This window comes from Anolis carolinensis, chromosome 2, assembly GCF_035594765.1.
Source record: "Anolis carolinensis isolate JA03-04 chromosome 2, rAnoCar3.1.pri, whole genome shotgun sequence".
Lineage (NCBI taxonomy): Eukaryota > Metazoa > Chordata > Lepidosauria > Squamata > Dactyloidae > Anolis > Anolis carolinensis.
In genome coordinates this window covers 201,251,582-201,274,362 of record NC_085842.1, presented here as the reverse complement: position 1 = coordinate 201,274,362, position 22,781 = coordinate 201,251,582, and the positions used below count along the sequence as shown (strand labels likewise).

Below are 22,781 nucleotides of genomic sequence, written 5' to 3'. Positions count from 1 at the left end.
AGGCAAATGGGTAGCAGGATGCAAATGGCGTCATGGGATGATGAACTGCCCGTGTAAGGCAGAGTCTGTTCAGAGTTTAGGAACTTCCTTATCCATGCTATAGTCCTGTTATAGTCTCTTTGTCTTCACATCTTGCTTGTAGATCAGGAGTTTTACAGAATAATTAATGTATATAATAATGCAAAAACTGCCAAAAGGGACTTATAAATAATAGTTAGTTTATTGACAAGCTGCGCTCATTTTAAAATTTTCATTTAATTGCTTATTTTATATATATATATATATATATATATATATATATATATATATATATCTTACTTTTTCAGCTTCCTGTTATCACAGATCTTAGAAATCCCTGTTTAAAACCCAGGCATTGGGCAATTATGGAACAAATAGTTGGTGCACAGTTAATTGACGTGGAGAACCCATTAACCTTAGAGAGACTTGTGGATATCAATGCTTTTGACTACTCTCAGGAGATTCAAGATGTTTCTGGACAAGCTTCAGGAGAAGCATCCCTGGAAGCAATTCTCAAAAAGGTACTTCTTGATTGGTGCAAATAAGGTTCTGTTCTAAGGACACTTACTGAATTCACTAGACACTAACAAGCTTTGATAAAAAATGCAAAAGATGAAGATGGACTAATATTTCTTTAGAAAAGATTAAAAATATTTATTGTTTGAAAGTCTGCTTTGCTAATACAGTAGAGTCTCACTTATCCAACGTTCTGGATTATCCAACACATTTTTGTAGTCAATGTTTTCAATACATCGTGATATTTTGGTGCTAAATTCGTAATTACTACATAGCATTACTGTGTGTTGAACTACTTTTTCTGTCAAAGTTGTTGTATAACATGTTTTGATGCTTAATTTGTAAAATCATAACCTAATTTGATGTTTAATAGGCTTTTCCTTAATCTCTCCTTATTATCCAACATATTCGCTTATCCAACGTTCTGCCGGCCCGTTTTCGTTGGATAAGCAAGACTCTACTGTAATAGTAAATGTTAACTGATATTTGTGTTCATGCGCATTTCCGCTTTTTAGATATGATTTTAGTTTTTCATGCAAGTGTTGAAAGACTGAGTTTTTGCCACCAGGTGGAAGATGCATGGAAAACAACAGAATTTATTGTCCTTCCCCACCGTGATGCAAAAGATGTTTTTATCCTTGGTGGCACAGATGAAATTCAGGTTAGGAATTGCTTTAAATATTGAATAGACTGCTTCTAATAAAAGTACCGTGTTTCCCTGAAAATAAGACGGTGTCTTATATTAATTTTTGCTCCCAAAGATGCGCTAGGTCTTATTTTCAGGGGATGTCTTATTTTTTCATGAAGAATTATTCACATTTATTGTTGAACAAAAAATGAACATTTATTATATACTGTACAGTAGTTGTCATTACAAACCAGCATGATGAGGCAAACTGTGAAATCCTATCAAGAATTTCCTGTTACTACCATTATTTCCATGTACAACACTCTATGGTACGTACATTTACCGATCCTGCATGCTCTGGTGTTCTGTTCAGCAGGCATGCTTCCAAACAAAACCTTTGCTAGGTCTTACTTTCGGGGGATGCCTTATATTTAGTAATTCAGCAAAACCTCTACTAGGTCTTATTTTCTGGGGATGTCTTATTTTAGGGGAAACAGGGTATGTAGCTTTACAGAATTGTTGTAGTGGTCCATTTTCATAAGCAAATTACAGGAATTCTTATATGTATATATTCACATTTTGGTTAGCTTCTTATTTTACATTTTAAGTGACGATAATGTTCTGTAAAGATATTATGTATCATATTCAGAATTATCCATACCATTATATTTTCAATTGTATTTTCAGTCCCCCAGGGGAGAAGGGGGGGGGGGTAGCAATACCGGAAATAAATAAATAAATAAATAAATATGTATGATTGTGAAAGCTGGATAGTTAAAACAACTGATGGGAAGAAAATAATTTCTGAGCAAATCTTGCTGAAGAAATCATACAGTTGTGTTAAGGTGGCTATAGGTTGGAAACAATGTGAACACAGCAGCAACAACCACAACAAGCCTAGGAATATGGGTTACTTCTAAGAATAAAGCAAAACTACATTATATACCTAAATGTGTTTTAAAAAGTACTTATCAAAGCTTTAGTAATATATAAATAACTCAGATAATTTTAAACTGTTTATTGATTATAATAATAAGCTTTTAAATCTATTAAACAGAAAAATGTTTAATTGGTAGCTAGCCCAAGATGCCGGTGGGGCAAACCTATCATTATTGCTTCCCAGAATAGACAATTGAGATAATCAAAACCAGATATACACAACTAATTTCAATCATAATCATAATAAAACATTATTTGCATTCCACCCTATCTCCCCAAGGAGACTCAGGGCGGATTCCAAGATACAACGGCAAGCATTCAATGCCTCCTAAAACAAAGAAATAAAATCCCAGAGAAATCCCACATATGAAAATAACATTAAAACCTAACATCAAATTAAAGCCTAACATCGGTAAATTAAACCTAACATCAATAAATTAAACTACACATAGTCAAACGAAATTATATAATAACATAAAATCTAAACAAACATCCACATTAATTTACAACATTAATTCATTTACAACATTAATTCATCCCCTCAATGGGTCATTTTTAGGTAGAACTAATAATAGATTCAGTAACATTTCCTCAACTAAAAATGTATGTGTTTCAAAACGAATGACCCAATTTCAAAGCAGTATATTTCATAATAGCAACATACTATAATTACACTAAAAGTAACAATCTGTTTAATGAGTTATCCAGTTTTACTGACCATTTTATAAGTGCCCTCCACCTGTTGTTGGGATAACATTAAGGTGATAGTTGAACACAAAACTCCTTGTGCAGGATCGCCATCTTGCAAATGACTGAGACTTGAGGCTGTTTATGTGCTGGGAGAGGCCTCTAGCAGTAATCATTTGAAACTCAATGCCCCAGCCTTACAAAGGGAAAGAGTTTCATTCATGGGGGGTTGTGGTTGCAGAGATATATCAATTTCAAATCTGGTCCATCTTTTTGAAGCACCCTGTATTTCTTTATACACATACACATACATTAATCTGTGTATTATTTTTTCTTGGAAACTCATCAAATCTCTTAATGCTCTTTTACCTTTTTCTTCAAGGTCATTCTAGATGACAGCAGTATTAACGTAGCAACAATTGCCTCTTCACGGTATGTAGGTCCTCTCAAGGCACGGGTTGATGAGTGGCAGAAGCAGCTCTCTTTGTTCAGTCAGACATTAGTAAGTACTGCATTATGAATGTATTCTTTTTGTCATAGTGTTTATTTTAAATGAGAGAAAACCTAGAAGACATAACCTAACTTGACTTAAATAGTTGTTAACCATTATAATTCTGTTATATTCTGAGTTTTATGTTGTTGTTTACATGCTTTTATGTTTTATTCAATTGTATTTTATATTGTGTTTTATTTCATGTTCTGATTTTTAGGCACCTTGTGCCTTGTGTAAACTGCCCCAAGTCAGATGGGGCAGATGGTGGTGGGATACAAGAATAAAGTTGTTGTTGTTGTTGTTGTTGTTGTTGTTGTTGTTATTATTATTATTATTTTGTTCTGGTTGCAGATTATCTTACTTAGCAGCAGTGCAAGTTTTCACTCATCTTGAAGTTGTTTTTTAAACTTTCAATTTGAGAGAAATAACTAAGGGGTCCCATTAATCCAAGAATAAGCATTGGCTACTTCATTTTATATATTCCGGAATACTTCAGTAAAATTGTCTATGTGTTTATACTTCCAAGTCTAGAAAAGACAATGTTTTTTGTCAAGATTAGTTTTAAATTACAGTAATAAACAATAAACAATATAATTGGGTGTTTTTAAAGAAGTAAACTAGCTTCCTGGCTTTCCCTGAACATTTTGTTTGATTGATTGATTTTAGGAAGAATGGCTGACTTGCCAGAGAAACTGGCTGTATCTAGAAAGTATTTTCAGTGCTCCTGATATTCAGCGACAGCTGCCCGCAGAAGCCAAAATGTTCTTGCAGGTGGACAAATCCTGGAAGGAAGCTATGAGAAAAGTTAATCGGCTCCCCAATGCACTTCGAGCAGCTACTCAGCCTGGTAAATGCATATCCCTGAAATATGTGGGGTTTTGCATGAAAATATGACACATCCACCAAAAAAAGACACATCCTGCATCCTTACTAGTATGACAAAAGGATGTCTGTACTGCTCTGCTTGCAGCCTGCTTTGTCTTAGATAGCACAACTATCAAATTTTCTTATTTTTAACCTCATTTTGATTGCTAGTTAATGTATTGATTCCATTGTGTGTTTTATTCCCGGTATTTTCTCCAGGATATAATTTTTCCTGCTTTCTCTCATACTTTTCTATAGCCCCACCACAATATCAATTCTGTGATTGCAGTCTCCCATCATGTACAAACTAGAATAGGGGTCCCCAAACTAAGGCCTATGGGCCAGATGCAGCCCTCCAAGGTCATTTACCTGATTCCGCCCTAAATTTTAGACTTAGGGTTCCCCTAAATTTGAAGCAACTTAAAGGCCCACAACAACAGTCCTAATTAATGTGACTATCTCATCAGCCAAAAGCAGGCCCACTCTTCCCTTTATGTTGGTTCAATTGTTCTTCATTTTAAATATTGTATTGTTCTTTCATTTTTTTTTGCACTATAAGATATGTACAGTGTGCATAGGAATTCATTCATTTTTTCCCCAAACTATATTCTGACCCACACAACAGTCTGAGGGACTGTGAACCGCCCTCTGTTTGAAAAGTTTGAGGATCCCTGAACTAGAATCTTCCCATATTAATGTGAGTTGAGCTTTTTGTTGAGTGAGAAATTGCTTTGTTTGTCTAGGTAGGCATGATTGCTCTGATCCAAGAACTTTTCTATGCCTGTTGTGTCTTATAGTGTATAGTTTTGATCTTTCAGGAAGACTCCAAGTATGGGACATAACTTTGGCGGTATACTTTGCTAACCATCTTAATTGTCTTTTTTTATCCCTTAGTACATGTGTTCACATACGCATGTATTTTTTGCTCTGCAACTTTATTAATCAATTTTATTCTCTGACATAGGTCTTTTAGAAACCTTTCAGAATAATAATGCCCTTCTTGATCAAATTCAGAAATGCCTGGAGGCCTACCTGGAGTCCAAAAGAGTTATCTTCCCTAGGTGAGTTAAAAATGCCTGAGAAGATCATTAAGCCACCTTCTTCATGATCTCTGTGATTCACACAAATGGGGCTTGCCTTTTACAGAGATTGCATTCCAGAAAGTTCTAGAGCTGACTAGTTTAGCAGGACACCCCCTTACCCTCCTGCCTACTGCACATGTTCCGCCCATCAAGCTACTGTCCGCCATCAGAGCAACGTCAGTTTGGGGGGGAGGGGGAAGTCTCCATTAAGTAGCTGCCCCACTTTGTCTTTGAATGTTTGCTCTTTCTCTTCATTCTTCTAATCGCTGATCTTTTTATTGTATATTCATCTCTCATAATTTTAAAAATATCATTTTGCATCTGAGTTCCTTCTTTCATCCCTCCATTCCATCTTGTTTACATTAATCTCTCTGGCTTCTAAACGTCTTAAGCAATTCGTTCCTAAAGTCTTACATGCATGTTCAACGACAGCTGTAGCTTTGTTGGCAGCATTGCTACTTGGAATATCATTATTTATCCTTTGCAAAGCCACTCTATGGACATCCATTCACCTTCATTCATTATACACTAGACTGCAGATCCAGGGAAAATGTTGATTTTGATTGTGCTATTTTTCCTCTGTCTTGTAATGAACTGATTTACTGTCTGTTGGCAAGCTTAAATCACACATTTGTGTGAGGCACAGAGATCACAAAGAAGAACAGCTTGCTTACATTAACTATGATCCTTTAAGTGGCCATGTGTGTCCTCCCACAAATCTGCCTTATCTCAATTCTTTCAGATATCGTATATTTTGTGTCAAATATTGAAAATGAGGGAACAGTAGCTTTGCAAGTTGGAACATGTCTGGTAGGTCGGAGAGGGAGGGGTATCCCACCAAGTTACTTAGCTCTAGAATTTTCCAGGTGGAGTATCCGCTCTGGCACAATGGAGTATCTATGCAGGCTATTTGTGTGACCACTTGAAGAACCATAGTTATAGGTAGGCACCTGTTCATGCACACTGTAGTCAGGTATGGGCAAACTTTGGCCCTCCAGGTGTTTTGGACGTCCATAGTTCCTAACAGCCAGTAAGCTGGCTGGGGTTTCTGGGAGATGAAGTCGAAAACATCTGGAGGGCCAAAGTTTGCCCATGCTCGCTGTAGATTCATTCAGCATAATCTATATGTTTTCTATATTTTCAGTGTAAAATATTCTTTTCAGATTAATCTTTTGAAGACTTTAAAGTTCTATTTTAATAGTTTCAATATTATTTGCAAACAGATTTTACTTTTTATCAAACGATGAGCTCTTGGAGATTTTGGCACAGACTCGTAATCCTCAAGCAGTTCAGCCGCATTTAAGGAAATGCTTCGATTCAATCTCTAAACTAGAATTTGCTTACATGGCTCCAGCCGAAGGAGAAGAAAAGGTTCTCACCAATGATATTTTAGCAATGTTGTCCCCAGAAGGAGAGAAGGTAAGAATTTTTTTAATTCTTAGGGAAAGGTCCATCAAAATAGATGGTACGTATGTAATTTGTGTATGTGTGAGTGTGCACATGTGTGTGTGTATGTGGTGTTCACTACTAGCACCACATACACACACACATGTGCACACTCACATATAGGGTATTGTAAACTGCAAATTATTATTATTTATATCCCGCTTTATCTCCTGAAAGGGGACTCAAATGCCTCTATATGAATAAGAGAGGCAGTTATTTCACTTCTGTTTACATATATGTTTGACACCCTGGTGAATATGTCAATATTTCCCAGGATCCCAGGGTGAGAGGTCAAAGGTACTGTGTCAGTACAATGTTGCCTCTTAAGTTAAACATTTTACGTTTTTGCATAGAAGAGAATGTTAATTATTTACTATACCTGCTAGAGAAAATAAGTTTTTGATAACCTATTTTTTGAATATCAGGGTTAGTCTTCTTTGCACAGCTCACACCTTCTCAGCTTCATAATTTATAAATGAGTGTCAATTGATGGGTTTCACAACCAATTTTCTTTCCTACCAAAAAGCTTTTTACCCAAGCAAAACTAGAAGTTCATTTCTAGATTTTCAAAAACTTGTTTAATCTTAAACAGTGCAGGAGGGCCTTCCAATGTATTTTTAAAATACATGCCATTCCTACAGCTTCCAACAATGACAGTTCAGTCCCGTCCCCGTCTCCATTTTTTAAAAAAGAAAAACATCCATTCATTACAGTCTGGGGAAGATAGAGGGACTGTGTGTGGCCCTGGGATTGTGCTTTATCTACCCCTGTCTTAATCCCATAATAGATCAGGTTTTTGGGTCACAATAGGCTGTGAAATAGTGTAGCTAAGTAGACCAGTTGAGAGGAACTAGCTACTAGATCAGGCATGAGCAAACTTCGGCCCTCCAGGTGTTTTGGTTCCTAACAACCTACCAGATACAGAGAACCAGGGAAAAACCAGAAAACCTATTTAAAATGCATCCATATATGTAGAACATTTGAAAAAATGCCTCACTAATAATCTCTGACAGCACAGAAAAGTATTCTCTGAATGTTTGGAGGAGCAATCCACACACATGTTATTTTCTCAAGTCATCAGATCAGATAAGGAGTCCAAAAGTAAAGAGAGAAGGGGGAAAGGGAGATATTTATAGCCATATAAAAATAAAGAGGAAAACATTGAAGTATAAGATGCAATAAAGGAGAAGCCTGAAATAGCTCTATTGCTGGAAAGACTGGTTTGAAAATAACTAAGGAAAGCAGAGTGCAGCCAATGGATAAAATGAGTGAAAACAACACTGTACCAGCTTCTGGATTGTCAGAAGAGAGATAATTCACATAATTGTAGATTGCTTCTCTGAATTTACAGAGTAACTTTTCACAGTGAGTACTAACTTTTATGCTACAGTGAAATCTGTATGATAGCCTCAATGGCAACCCACATAATCAATACGAGGCTTGCTTTATTAGGTCAATTTAGGAAAAGGACTTAAGGCTAGAGGAAATGTTGAAGATTGGCTTGGTAAAGTTGAAGAAGCAATGTTCAATTCCCTTAGACGCCTGAGCAAAGCTGCTATCGCTGATTACCAGGTCAAAGAGAGAGTAGAGTGGGTTGTTGCTGGACATCCATCCCAGGTAACTATACTTGTTCACGGCTTTGAATTTTCAAGCACTTTGTAATTTTGGGGAATGCAATCATTCAGATAAGTTTCATGTTTAGTTTATCTGGCTCCTCTGCAACTGAAGCAAATTTTGGAACATTTTCAGACAGGTGATAAGATCCTCCTGCACAGGCCTTTTGAAATTATGCAGACAGGATTGTTGTTACATGAAGGAGAGAACTCTTGGAACAGAAATTCCTAGTGGATTTGTATAATGAAAGCAGCATGTTGTTAACAAAAAAGTAATATCAATTCCAAACCCAAATGCCTCTTCCTTTATTTTGCTATTTTTTTATACAGATTGTGCTCACCATTTCTCAATTGATGTGGTGCCGTGATCTGACTATGTGTTTAGAAGGAGATTATCATGATCATCTAGAAGCCTTAGAAGAATTTGAAACAGAAAACTTTGAAGTCAGTATTAATACCTTTTAAGGGGCCTTGGGGCTTGGCTGAGGTGATACTGTTTTGACATGTTTATAAAAAACAATATGAACTATCATAGTTATCCGGTGGGCAGATGGTACCCTTCAAATATTATTGAAGTGCAGCTCCCATCAGCTAGCAGCCAGTGCTGAAAACAGAAGGTGAATTCCTGTTGAGCCCCATAGCTGTTAAGCTGTGATGCACTTTGAGGTGCCATTTTTTTTCTCCCATGGTCTTCACCATATATGTGAAACTGCTAGGTGCAGTTATTGGGACAATTTCTTCCTGTCAAAGTCAGCAGGAGCTGTGTAAGGATTGGACCAATTGCTAGATATTGTAATGGGTTGGATGAAGGCAAGCAAATAGAAACTGAATCTCAGTAAGATTGTGTCTTGGTGGATTGGTGGTACCTGAGTTTGGGAATTGGGTGAACAATCTGTCTTGGATTGGGTTGCATTCCTCTTGAAATAGCAGGTTTATACTTTAAGAGCATTGCTGCCCAACTGAGGGATAAAGAGACCAGACGTAAGTATTGGAAATAAGGGCAATGTTATTATTAATGTTGTTTCTTGGTGCTGATCAAATTGAAAAGGGAGGAGAAGCTTGGTGGGATCTGCTGGGGCAGTAGATCAAAGCCGTATCACACCCCAGCCTCCCTAGGCGAAAAACATTGTAGCCCTCGAGAGCAATTCCTGAGTCTAGGGATAGTCCCAGGCCAGCCACCAACAGAAAGATGGACCAGAGGGTGTAAACCTTCAAGCTGCAAAGACAAAGACCCTGAAATCCTCTTCAACCCCCCCCCCTCAATTCATATGAATCCAAGTGCCAGTTCAAAATGACAACCTTCACCAAAATGTGCCAGGACATGCTCACTGGATCAAATCTCCCTACAACAGCCATGACAACATAATTAAGACACCACCCTAGGCCAATTCCCCAGCTACTCTGTGATAGTGTGGGGTAAGTGGAAAAAAGCCCTACCCTAAAATGACCAGTAATACTTAATACTACACAGGAGGTAGAAGGATAGATCAACAATTCAAAGAGTGAGAATAAAGAGGGGATACCACCTTAAATAGACAACTAAGCTGAACTACAGTTAATGCAAAGTGCAGCAACTTGATTGCTTACTGGAATACTATGTAAACATCATATGCTAATCCTAAAATAATTGTGCTCACTACCAGTGTGCTCCCAGTCTGAATTTAAGGTGCTTGTGATGACTTTTAAACATAAATGGATCAGTACCTTGATATTAGAATGAGTGTCTCTCCCTCTATGCACATACCTGCAAACTGTTGTTTGCCAAGGGGGGCTCTCTCCATTTTCCACACCAGTAAGGTGACTAAATTGTGGGAAGATGCAGAATGGAGCTATCTTAATTATGGTACTGCAATTGTGAAATGTATGGAAGGATTTGGACCTCAATTAGTTTCTTCAAATGTGCCAAATCTTTTTAATTTGTTTATATGCTTAATTTGTTTTATGTTTTGTTTATATTTCTAACAATTATGATTTTACCTGTGTCCTTTTTGGGAACTTTTTATATAGTACAGGATAGATATGTTCTAATAAATGAAATAAATTAGTGATGCTCGATGTTAGCAATTCACCAACTTTGGAAGGGCCATATTTTGTTAGATAGTTAAACCTTTTTTATTAAGAAAAATCTAGCATTATTTTATCCAAACAGCATACTTGTTTGATTTGCCTTTGAAGAGCGATTTATGGAAATCCAATAATACCCCAACTCTTACTCCTTTTGCTCTGCCATGTACTGAAGAAGTCGTATGCTTTCAGCAGTGTAATTTCCACTGTGTTGTGACAGCATTAGAGCCAGTTATGCTGACACCAGTGTTTAACCACCTAGAGTGAAAGGAAGCTGTGAAGTGCTACAAATCCTATTCTAGCCAATGTTTGAGAAGTGTTTGGGAAAAGAGAATTATAATATCTGAAATATATAAATATCTGTCCTGGAACAAATTTAAGAAAAACATGTTACTGTAGTGGTTCTCATTGTTTCCTTCACCATGGATCCCCCTTTAAATACCTTTTGTGACTGCAGACCACCAAGATTTAAGGGAGTAAACTGCATCAAATAATTATTGCAATTTTCTTCTGAAGATCCTTCAAATTTAGAGAAAAGGGGATACAAGTTAATGTGTTAACGCACACACTCCTATTATATGAACTTAACATTATTAATTAATAGTCGTTAATAATATAATAGTAGTAGTAGTAGTAGTGGTAAGAGAACAATAATAACATTAATAGACAGTAATAATAACAACAGTAATGACATTACTGCTACTTCTACTGGTACTACTACTACTACCACCACTACTACTACTAATAATATTGACCAACGTTAACCGGTGCTAAAATCTCAGGCTTCTCCAAAAGAGAATTACCAATTTATCTGTTTAAAATGTTACTATTTTGAGTAAAATTGGGAAATTATCTCTAACTTTTTTTCTCTTTCTCATTTTTCAGAGGTTAAATGCATTGGCTTCACTAGTTCGTGGCATCCTTCCCAAGTTGCATAGAAATATCATAACTGCACTGATAACTATTGATGTACATGCAAGAGATATTGTCACTGAACTTGTAGAGCAAGAGGTACTAAACGTTTAATTTAATATTTCATGATTTACAATGTTAAAAGAAATATATAATTTTTTTCATATTTTTTTATTAAAGGTGGATTCCGCTGACAACTTTGATTGGCAAAGGCAACTACGTTATTATTGGGACCTTGAGCTGGATAATTGTGTTGCTAGAATGGCTTTATCCCAATATACTTATGGCTATGAATATTTAGGAGCATGCCCCAGATTAGTGATAACTCCACTCACAGTAAGACTTTGACCTTATTTTGATTAATATATTTGGAGATATAAGAGAGTTCAAGTAGTAATATTAATAATAGTTGTTGTTATATTTATTTATGTCTTGCACTTTTCCTGGTTTGCGACTAAAAATGCCTTACAAAAGTTGAAACAAATAAAGCTGAAAAATTCACATCATACAAAAGTTAAAAATGTAGCAATAAAATTTAAATCAGTTTAACCACTAAGAACAAACTATTACTATTGTTTTCATGGAATTTGTTATAGACAGCAAGTATAGTTTTTACTTAGCTTTGTTTTCAAAGTATTTCTTTATATTAATATAAATGCATGTTACACTTGTGAAAAAATTAAATGAGGCAAGGATATGATCTGCATTCAGAATTATCTTTATCTAAGCTTTGAGGCAGAGAATATTTTTAGGAGTCATGAAACTGATAGAATACGGTAAATACTTGCTAATATTATATGCAGAAAACCCATTCGTCTTACTAGAACCTTTTTTCAGGCAACTTTTAAAGGTTTGAAATCTTCACAGTCTGCTTTTACCAGTGATTCATAATAGGAACTGAAAAAATGTGTTAACAGAAAAGAGGCTCTTTCATGCATCTTTTAGCTTTTCAAAACTTATGTTTGTTATGAGCAATATTAACTATTTCACTTTAAATCAGATGGATAAGATCAGAGTAATCGTGTCCCCTATTTTAGGAAGACAACTATGCTGTTTACGAGTTTATTGTCAAGCTGGTTTTCAGGTTGCTGTTTTTGATCTAGAAAACCTTATATGTTTTGGGTTCAAGTTATTCAAAGGGCCATCTATTTCATATGAATATCTTAATCAATTGAGTGTTGTAAAAGTTTGGTTCACATTGTCAAATAGTCGCCCTGTGTTACATTCTCAACATGTAACACAGAGACAATAGATGATCATACTTATCCAAAAGGCGTGCATACTTATTATATACCTTGACCTAACATTTACTAGGATTGATAAAACTTGACTATGTTTGTAAAAGTGGCAGTTTTTATCTTCCTTTTTCTGGCATTATTATTATTATATTTATTTATACCCTACTTTATTTCCTCCGAAGGGGACTCAGAGCAGCTTATCATAAAAACATCAGCATAACAATGTAAAAATATACAAATATACAAACATTAAAACAGGATTAAATATAACCACTATTTTAAAAATCACAGTTAAAAACCATTAAAACACATTCAAAGTTAAAAACCACAGCACCCCCTTAATTGATTTTAAACACCCTATTCTTTAAAAGCCTGCCTGAATAAAAAGATTTTATCCTGCCACCGGAAAGGCTTTTCAGGGCAGGGAATTCCAGAGTCGAGCATCTGTGAGGGTAGTGTCTATTGACGGTATTCCATGCCACATGTGGCAAGAAGATTTGGAGAATTTTACAATGAATACCCTAAGCCTTTTTAAAGGGCCCTTTCACACTACATAATTATAACATTATCAGTTCGCATGAACAGCCATGGCTTCATACTGAGATTCGTAGTTTGTTTTGCACTTCAGCTCTCTGGCTGAGAATTGTAAATACGCCTCCCTAAACTGCAAATTCCATATGTTGGTCATACTATATTCGAAGGCAAACTCATTTTTTGTAATGTATGCCTTCAAAATTGTAGTACAGAGTACATTCAATGTTGCATTATAGTCCAGTAAATTAGGGTAAAATTGAATCCCGTTTTAATTTCTGGAGTCAGAATTTGCTTTGTGTTTAGGAATGTGATCCAGAATTGAGATAATATTGCAGAGCTATAGTAATTCCTTTCTCTTTGATAATGATACTTAGTATCTGTTGACATGTGTATTTTTATACCACTAGGATCGTTGCTATCTCTGCCTAATGGGAGCACTGCAGCTTGATCTAGGTGGAGCCCCAGCTGGACCTGCTGGTACTGGCAAAACAGAGACTACCAAAGATCTTGCAAAAGCACTTGCCATCCAGTGTGTTGTGTTCAACTGTTCTGATGGCTTGGATTACAAGGTATGAAACTTGGATACACTAAAACAGAGCTTTCCAAATGTTTCATGTTGGTGACACGCTTTTTAGACATGCATCCTTTCATGACACAGTAATTCAGCTTTACTATCAATCCAGAGGTTAAACTAACCTTACAAGAGTTTCATGCACTATACATATAAGTTTAATATGATCTTTACTATATAAACGAAGTCTGGAGTTTTTTCCTTACATGTCTTATGTACTACACTTGATTCTTGTGTGCTTTCCTCTATAGCCATTCCATGTGGTTATTCACAAACATCATTGTAAACAGATTTTCTTTTCTTAATTATAAACTTAACAATTTTAGTAAGTAACTAGCTGTGCCCTTGCTGTGGCTTATGGGAATAATTTGTTGACCAGGTGGAATAGCCTTGCAGCTTCATAGCCTGGCCATTTTCTTCTTATGTGAATCCTTGTTTGGTGACCTGGAATACAATGGAATAGGCTTGCTGCTTGGAAGGCGGGGAACTTGCGTTCTAGGGAATGGTTTTTTGGCTAATTTGAATTGCACTGAATGGCCTCGCTGCTTCAAAGCCTGGCCGCTTTCTACATAGGGCCATCTTTCGTTGGCCAGGTTGAATGGGACGGAGTAGCCTCATGCCTTCAAAACCTGGGGGTTTTCTACCTTGTGGAATTCTTGGTTGGCCAGGTTGAATAGCAATTAATAGTCTTGGTGCAGCAAGTATGAATGCTGCAATTAGCCACCTTGATTAACATTTAATGGCCTTGCAACTTCAAAGCCTGGCTGTGAAAGAGGCCTGAATGAAGAAGCCCTGAGCTCCATTGTTGCTGATGGGTTGCTAGGAGAAGAAGTGGGCGGGGCATACCCTTCTAACTGGCATTTAGGGGGGGGGGATGGCTTTTCCTCGCCCTCTAATTTGGACTTTATTTTTCTAGGTTTTTTTGTTTGAAAGACATATTTTGGATGACTATGTTTTTTGTGGCCAAATTTGGTGTGATTTAGTTCAGTGGTTTTGTTGTTTACTCCATAATAAAATGCACATTACACTTTTATATATATAGATAAAACATAATCAACAAATTGGGCAAATTATAGAAGTACCTACACTTGAATATCAGCATTCCACTTCTGTCATTATTAAACCTCTTGGAGGTTTAGAAACAGAGACTGGGTGTCCATCCATGGGTGCTTTGATTGTGTGTTCTGACCTGGCTGAAAGGGGTTGGATGAAATGCCCTTTAGGGATTCTTTCAACTGTAGTAAAATATAGACTGCCCCGGAGTCGCCTTCTCTGGAGGTTTTTGAACTGAGGTTAGATGGCTATCTATGGCCACAGGCTTGGTACTGCCTGAGTTGCTGCTGCCACTGCCACCACTGTTGCTCTTCCTCCTTGGGCGGCCAACGTGGGGCTTTGGGCTTGGAGTGCCTGGAGTGGCCACCGCTGTTGCTCCTGCTGGTTCTTCCAGGGACAGCCAGTGTGCATCTTGGTTTGTGGGAGCATGAGTGGGGAGGGGGAACATATTGTAATGTGACACACTGGCGGACAACAACCAACACACTAGTGTGTCGCAACACAGTTTGGAAAGTTTTATTTATATCCCATCCCATCTCTCCTTGGGGTACTTGAACAGTAAACTAAACTAAACTAGACTAAAAAAGCTAGAAAGGAGGAGCAGAAAGAGAAATAGTAGGATGGAAATATATTTGATGGACTGGAGTTTGTGAACTCCAACAATGATAAATTGTTTGTATTTCTAATTTATTACGTATTTATATTTTTATTATGTATTTCTGTGGCATCAAATGGTTGCCATCTATGTTGCATGCTGCCCTGAGTCCCCAAGGAGAGATAGGATGGGGTATAAATAAAGTGTGATTGATTGAAGCCTATCTCTACAGTGGGTTGACCAGAGGGTTAGGTTAGCATTCCAGTTTCATGAGGGCTGCCTAAGTTGGCATCACGTTGCCTTTCTGATTTTCAGCCATCATCTGACTACATACCAAAAGCTCTTTCCACCATTTATATGGCTATCTGCTCATCTTAATTTTTGGCAACAAATTTCTTCCTGCCTTTGTTCCCCAGTAACTAAAACTAAAATTGTTGTAATATCCTCATCCCAACTAATTTTGCATTTCTATTGCTATTCACTTATACCACCTACTTATTCATAGCTATAAAGGTCTGTTCCTAGGTCTGTTTATTCCATGCATCTGAAGCTGATATTGCCAACTTTTTTCTCCCACTCTCAAAGGTGCTACAAAATCCCTTTACATATGATTCCAGTAAATGATATAACTGTAATTTGGAGCAGAAAAGTATTATGTTAAGATCTCTGCTACCAGAAGGAAATAAAGTGAATCCTCTTGTGAGATGAAAACATACATATCATTAATTCTACTTTTTAAAGAAAATTATTAGCTGAAATTACAGCTGATTGAAGTGGTATGATTGAATCATGCTAATTAGAAAATACTAATATTACTAAAAATATGATTATTGTTTCAGATGATGGGGCGTTTCTTCAGTGGCTTAGCACAATCTGGAGCCTGGTGCTGCTTTGATGAATTCAATAGAATTGATATTGAAGTTCTATCTGTAATTGCCCAACAACTGATTACAATTAGGAATGCAAAAGCTGCAAAGGTAATATCTATGCTTTCTGGATAATAGAAAGCCTGTTGAAGTTTTTTAGTTTAATTTTTTCCCTTATTTCTTCTGAAACAGCTCAGTCGTTTCATGTTTGAGGGTCGCGAAATAAAATTGATCATGACTTGTGCAGCCTTCATTACAATGAATCCTGGCTATGCTGGACGAACAGAATTACCTGACAATTTAAAAGCTCTCTTCAGGCCATTTTCAATGATGGTTCCGAATTATGCTTTGATTGCTGAGGTATTTTTAAAATATGTTTCATTAATATTCCAAAAATGTTTGGGAGCAGTATTAGCCAATGAGAATAATAATAATACATCTATTAATATGCCTTTGTAAACCAACAGTTTTGTCTTCTGATTTATCTCATTATTGTTGCTATGCATTTAATAGGGAAACTTCATCCAAAAATGCTGTTATTGATAATTGCTGTCTTGACGTTGACCTATGATAATTGTCACTGTAGCATGGAGAGTCTTGTGCAAGTCTTGCAGAATCAGGGTTGATAGAGTCTATACATATCAACCCTTTGATAGAGTCTATACATATGTAATGTAGCCTTCCTCTTCTCTAACTCCCTTCTGCCTTATGAATTAGTACTGTACTTTCTAGTAAGTCGTGTCTTCTCATGATACGGCCTAAGTACAACAGTCCATTTATTTATCTTGGTTTCTAAGGAGGGTTCTAGGACCAGTTGTCTGGGACCAGTTTATTTATTTGTCTAACAGTATGAATGTGACGACTGACGGTTCAAGAAAGATACTGACAAGCTACAAAGTATCCAGTGTACAATGTGGTATGTTGAATACCACATTTCCAATGGGTTGATTTTCTTTTTTTATAAACTTTATTCACTGTCCAGTTATCCCAAGTATACATAGAAACTGATAATACAAGGCATGGACAATCCTAACTTTAGTATTCAATTATGTATCTTGACCATTTAAGATCTTGTCTAGTTTCTTCGTAACCACCCTTTCAAATAATAGGCTTCTTCTGATTTCTTGACTGCAATCTCCAATTGGATTAAAGGCTAGACCAAGATATGAAAAATCTATTTCAGTGTGCTCATCACCTACTTCAAAGTCCTTTGATTAAACTGTGGTCATTATTTTTGTTTTCTTAATGTCCAACGGTAAACTTCCTTTCTTCAATAGTTATTCCGTTTGCTATTTTGTGCTATTATTGATGACATCTGCATATCTTAAATGGTTGAAGTTCTTTCCTCCAGTTTTCACACCTCCATGTCAAGCAGGATTACACTAATGTTAATCCAAAATTACACTCATGATCACCATACAAGTTGAATGGATAGGATGATAAAATATAGCCTTTCTGACCCCTTTGCCAATTGGAAACTATTTGACCTCTTATACTGCATGCCTGTGCTTCTAAACAATTAAATATTGTGGAACACATATTTATCCTTCCATTGTAGCAAGGTATTGCCATTGTTGGACTTTGAATAAAAGTTAAAAATAAAGCAAATTTGTGTGTTTACCAAATTAATAAACAGCTGAAGGCACAACTAGAATTTTGATCTTCTTTTTATGAGTTCACATCATCATTTATTTTTATCTATTGCTCTTAACAACCTTGATAGTGTAATGATTTTGCTTTAAATCAGATTTCCTAACTAGTAAACACTTGCTATGGATCTTGTTCTGTTTTGCGTCTTCAAGAGATATGTTTTGAAGGAGCTAAGATTTTAAAAGGGTGAATTTTAGAAACAGAAATAGATAAGCATTGCCAAGCACTGGGGAAAGAAGTGTGTAAAAGGTGGAGATTGGGATGATCTGATAGAGATGGGATGGGAGAAATTGTGCAGGAGAATTGTTTTTCAAAACAGGATTGTTTTGGAACAGAGAGAAACAGAAACCTTAATTGAAGGATAGAGTGTGGAGGGAGAAGGGAAAGGAAAGGGGGAAAGGAGGTTTGATTGTGTGTGTGCATGTTTACCTTAATCACTCTGGTTGACTATAAAACCCATGGTAGAGAACAGTCAAATGTGGTGCTCAACTTTGATACACCCATCCCTTAGTTTTTCTGCAGATTAAATTACTGTATTTTAAATCTCCTCATTTCTAGTTTCCAATTGTAAATAAATAATAGAAATATTTGGGCACTGTGCCTCAACAGTTTAAATAAAATCTGTAATCTTTTATCCACATAAAGGGGAAGAATGTAGTTTGTTTACTTTTTACAAGTACTAGTTGCTTTCTGGTTAGAGAGGCTTCTGAATCCCATATCTATGCTGCTGCTGCTCAGTCACATAGTCGTTTCCGACTCACCAGAGCTCCCTGTCGGCCGTCACTGCCCCCATTTCCTTCAAGGTCAAGCCACTCACTTCAAAGATACCGTCCATCCATCTCGCCCTTGGTCAGCCTCTCTTCCTTTTTCCTTTCATTTTCCCCAGCATCATGATCTTTTCCAAGCTTTCCTGTCTTCTCATGATGTGGCCAATCCCATAGCTATACCTGCTATAATATTAAATCCTGCATTTTTTTCATTGCCGAGCAGAAACAAACTCCCTTTTATTTCATGGGAATACTTGTGAAAATTAAAATTTTGTATAATTCTCACTTAATCTCTTTGAGATATTAAATTTTTATTTTTAAATATTTCATATTTTATATTTAAATATTTCATATTTTTATTTTTACGGGGAAGATACTGAATGTTTGAAAAAACATAGCAAATATGACCTGCATTGTTCACTTCAATTTTATATTACTGTGACTTCAGTCTGGAACCAGTTTGTATTTTTTTGTATTCTGCTTATGTTTAGATGTTATTTTGTTTTGGAAGAATAATCAGTATACTTTTTTGTACTTCAGGTTATTTTATATTCAGAAGGATTTGAATCAAGTAAAATACTTGCAAGGAAAATGACTCAGATGTACAAACTCTGTAGTGAGCAGCTTTCTCAACAGGACCATTATGATTTTGGAATGAGAGCTGTCAAATCGGTCTTAGTCATGGCTGGGTAAGAATCTAAATATTGTGTAAAATTTAAAAAACCCAAACTTTATGAATGCCAAAATATGAACTTTCTGACTTAAACCATTAGGCTACCGTTTTGATAAAATGTATTCCATGTGATTTTTTGATGTGGCAATGTAGGGCATGGAAGATATTTAATCTCTATGACAGACTCTTATGTGCTTTGAACTCTGAATTTGCAGATGGTCATATGTTACCTTCATTATCAGGGTGGACTATACATGTAGAGAAGTAATCTCTTCTTAATTAAGTGAAGCATAATGAGTGCTGTAAAACCTCTAGCACATGAGAATAATGTAGTACATCTACTAATATGTCTCCTGGTGTGTTTTTATTTGTATGTTTACTTTTTCCAAACACCCCCCCCCCCCAAAAAAAAACCCACCACTCATGCTATTCTGAATCTAAAACAGATTTCAAGGGGAGACAAACATGGAAAATTTTAAAAGGAATTTTGTAAAAAGCTATTACAGAAATTGAATTTGGGAGAAGAATGTTATGGATCTTTGGAGTGCTTCAGAAATGGCTTTGGGGGTTGAAGTTGGCCTGTGCTCCACACTCTACCTCCCTGCTCTTAATCAATTGCTATCTGAGCATTTTTAAATGGTTGTGATTATCATAAGCCAATATAACTTCTGACTCAACAAGCAGTTTACTGCTCATAAATCTTCTGGAGACTCACTGATATTCCTGTTTTGCTGCATATGTTTCCTGGAAAACCAGAAGGATTTTGAGTACCTGGCAGGTTACATTACATTTCTAACTAGCTATGATTGGATCAGGAAAGGGAGCAAAATTAAAATATATTGTGTACACATTCAAAATCCTTCACATGTCCAGGACATAAGTAAGGAATTGCTGTATTATAAAAACTGTTTTATTGATCTTGCCGGTGTTTTAACTTCAATTTACATAACTTGTAATGATTGTGAGTTTACCTTATATTTCTATGTTTACTAACCTAAAATAAATGGATATAATAGCATAAATATTTTTAGCTAAAGTATGCATTTTTGTCTATAATTTTAGATCACTAAAAAGAGAGAACCCAAATCTTAATGAGGATGTTGTATTAATTAGAGCACTACGAGATTCCAACCTTCCGAAATTTCTCACAGACGATGCTATTCTGTTCAGGTATTTCATTGTGTATGGATTTTTTTAAATGCATAATTTTAATTTTTCCATTACTGAACTTTTCTGATAGTTTAGTAGCACTAGTAATAATAATAATAATATTGTTACATCTTGCCTTTTTCTCACTCAAGGGAATTTACAAAAGTTAAGGCAGAAATGGCTAAAAAAGCCCACATGATGTATAAAAATTAAAATATAATTAAAGTAACAATTAAAACAGTTAAAAGCATGACTTTTAAAAATAAAAAGCAAATTAAGAAATGATAATAGCAAATATATTGTACAGTGTTATAAAGTATTTTTTAATTAAGGGTGCATCTACACTGTAGAATTAATACAGTTTGACACCCCTTTAACACTCATAGATCAATGCTATGAAATCATGGGAGTTGTCATTTGGTGAGATAAAATTATTCTTTGCCAAAGAAGACTAAAGAGACCTCGACAAACTACTGCTCCCATTCAGCCGTGTTAGTTAAAGTGAAATAAAACTCCATTAATTCTACAGTCTAGATACAGCCCTAATATTTGGGTTTTGAAAACTTGGAGGAATGTAAAAGTATTTAATCTGGGTTATCACTACAGAAAACATCTCCTTTAGTAGGAACACCTGCAGAAGGTCCTCCAGGACAACAAAGTCCAGATAGAAATACATAGATCTTTTCAAGTAACCTAGCTCCTACTAATTTAATTATTTAAACAGTTTAAAATGGACCCAGAAATCGATTTGAAGCTGATAAAGATAATGAAGCATTGCTTAAAATGATCCACTTTAGGTAGCAATCATAAACTTTTATTCTGGACTATCTCAAATTACCACCAAAAGCCTCATATTTGTTGATGTCTGTTGATGTAAGATCACAGTACCATATTTCTTCTATTCTAAGATGTTATCTAATTTCAGTGACACCAAAAGGAAAAAAAAATACTCATATGCATATAGTAGTTGCCCATTAGTCGGCACCATTAGGTCTTTCTTCTCTGGAGATGCTGGTTTTGAGAGGAGGCTCATTCAGAAAGTGATAAGAATACAGTGTTATAATTAGTACTTTACGCTGGTTCACCCTAGAGCTATAGGGGGGAAAGTAAGGTATGAGTTAGGTCCCATCCAGACAGGCATTTGAACCGAGACCTGTCTCAGTTTTACCAAACAAAGCCTCCAGTAAAACTGAATTAATTTGGATCAAACCATGTTTGGAACTTTTAAGTTGATTGTGTCTTCTCTGGTTTGATCCAAATTAATTAGATACCCCATTAGATCCAGGCCTTCCTGAAAGACACAAGTTTAATGGGACATTCGGCCTGTGCGGACTCATCCCTGGATAGTTTCTGGACCAACCAAAACTACCCAGGGGTGAATCCCCACAGCCATCTTGCGCCTTTTGGGCTCCTGGAGTCCAAAAATGCAGGATGGCACCCATCCTCTCCCCCCAGGCCCCCTAAAACAAGACTTAAGATTTAAAAAACTTACTGGTCCACCATTAAGGTGGTCCTTCAGTCCTCCATTGTGTCTTTTGGTTTTATTTCGGTTGTACTTAGTAGCTGTCCTTTAGAGTTATTTTCATATTCTGACTGTGGTCTGGAAGTGAAAGGTTCTCTGCATCCCTCTTCAGTATTTAACTTTGTTTATGACCTTGGATCAGCATCCCAGGGTGGCAAAACAGAAAAGGAGAATTAGCAGGTAAAGTCAAATTCCCTTGCTATATAAAATAATTAGTGTATTTATTCTTTTTGTTTTTATATTGCTGTAGGGGAGATTGGGTCATAAATACTTTGGACAAACAAGCAGTGGTTTTGTTTTGTATCTGTTTCTCTTAGTGGGATTATATCTGACCTTTTCCCTGGAGTTGTAATCCCGGAGCATGATTATGGGGTTCTACAGTCAACAATAATTGATGTGATGCTTTCCAAAGGATTACAACCTGAGAATTGTATGGTTCACAAAGTTATACAGTTTTATGAAACTATGCTGGTAAGGCATGGTGTCATGCTTGTTGGGCCAACTGGAGGAGGAAAAACTACAGTTTATCAAATACTGGCAGACACTCTAGGTTTGTTGCATGAAGCGGGTGAGGAAAATCCTTTCTACCAACCTGTTAAGACATATGTTCTGAACCCCAAATCAATTACAATGGGCGAACTTTATGGTGAAGTCAACAATTTAACCTTGGAATGGAAAGATGGCTTAATGGCTCTTAGTGTTAGAGCTGCTGTAGTCGACACCTCTGAAGATCATAAATGGATTATCAGTGATGGACCTGTAGATGCTTTGTGGATTGAAAATCTAAACACAGTTTTGGATGATAACAAGATGCTTTGTTTGGCCAACAGTGAAAGAATCAAACTCACACCTTCTATTCATATGGTATTCGAGGTATTTTTCTTTCTTAGCTTCAATTTTC

At 36.2% G+C, this 22,781-nt stretch overlaps 1 protein-coding gene across 4 annotated transcripts in view; it reads left to right on the top strand.

Annotated features, from left to right (window-relative positions):
- The window catches only part of dnah6 (dynein axonemal heavy chain 6), a 229,123-nt gene that overhangs the window by 42,706 nt on the left and 163,636 nt on the right, over positions 1-22,781 (top strand). For 3 of the 4 annotated variants that reach the window (XM_062974146.1, XM_062974147.1, XM_062974149.1), the window contains exons 20-35: positions 327-539; positions 1,103-1,195; positions 3,171-3,290; positions 3,948-4,128; positions 5,110-5,206; positions 6,451-6,646; positions 8,126-8,290; positions 8,617-8,730; positions 11,236-11,361; positions 11,443-11,598; positions 13,442-13,603; positions 16,093-16,230; positions 16,312-16,479; positions 19,077-19,225; positions 20,272-20,379; positions 22,198-22,753. In XM_062974146.1, coding sequence (XP_062830216.1) covers positions 327-539; positions 1,103-1,195; positions 3,171-3,290; positions 3,948-4,128; positions 5,110-5,206; positions 6,451-6,646; positions 8,126-8,290; positions 8,617-8,730; positions 11,236-11,361; positions 11,443-11,598; positions 13,442-13,603; positions 16,093-16,230; positions 16,312-16,479; positions 19,077-19,225; positions 20,272-20,379; positions 22,198-22,753 — 2,742 coding nt within the window. The remainder of the gene's footprint in view (positions 1-326; positions 540-1,102; positions 1,196-3,170; positions 3,291-3,947; positions 4,129-5,109; positions 5,207-6,450; positions 6,647-8,125; positions 8,291-8,616; positions 8,731-11,235; positions 11,362-11,442; positions 11,599-13,441; positions 13,604-16,092; positions 16,231-16,311; positions 16,480-19,076; positions 19,226-20,271; positions 20,380-22,197; positions 22,754-22,781) is intronic. The other variant, XM_062974148.1, reaches the window with a different exon arrangement.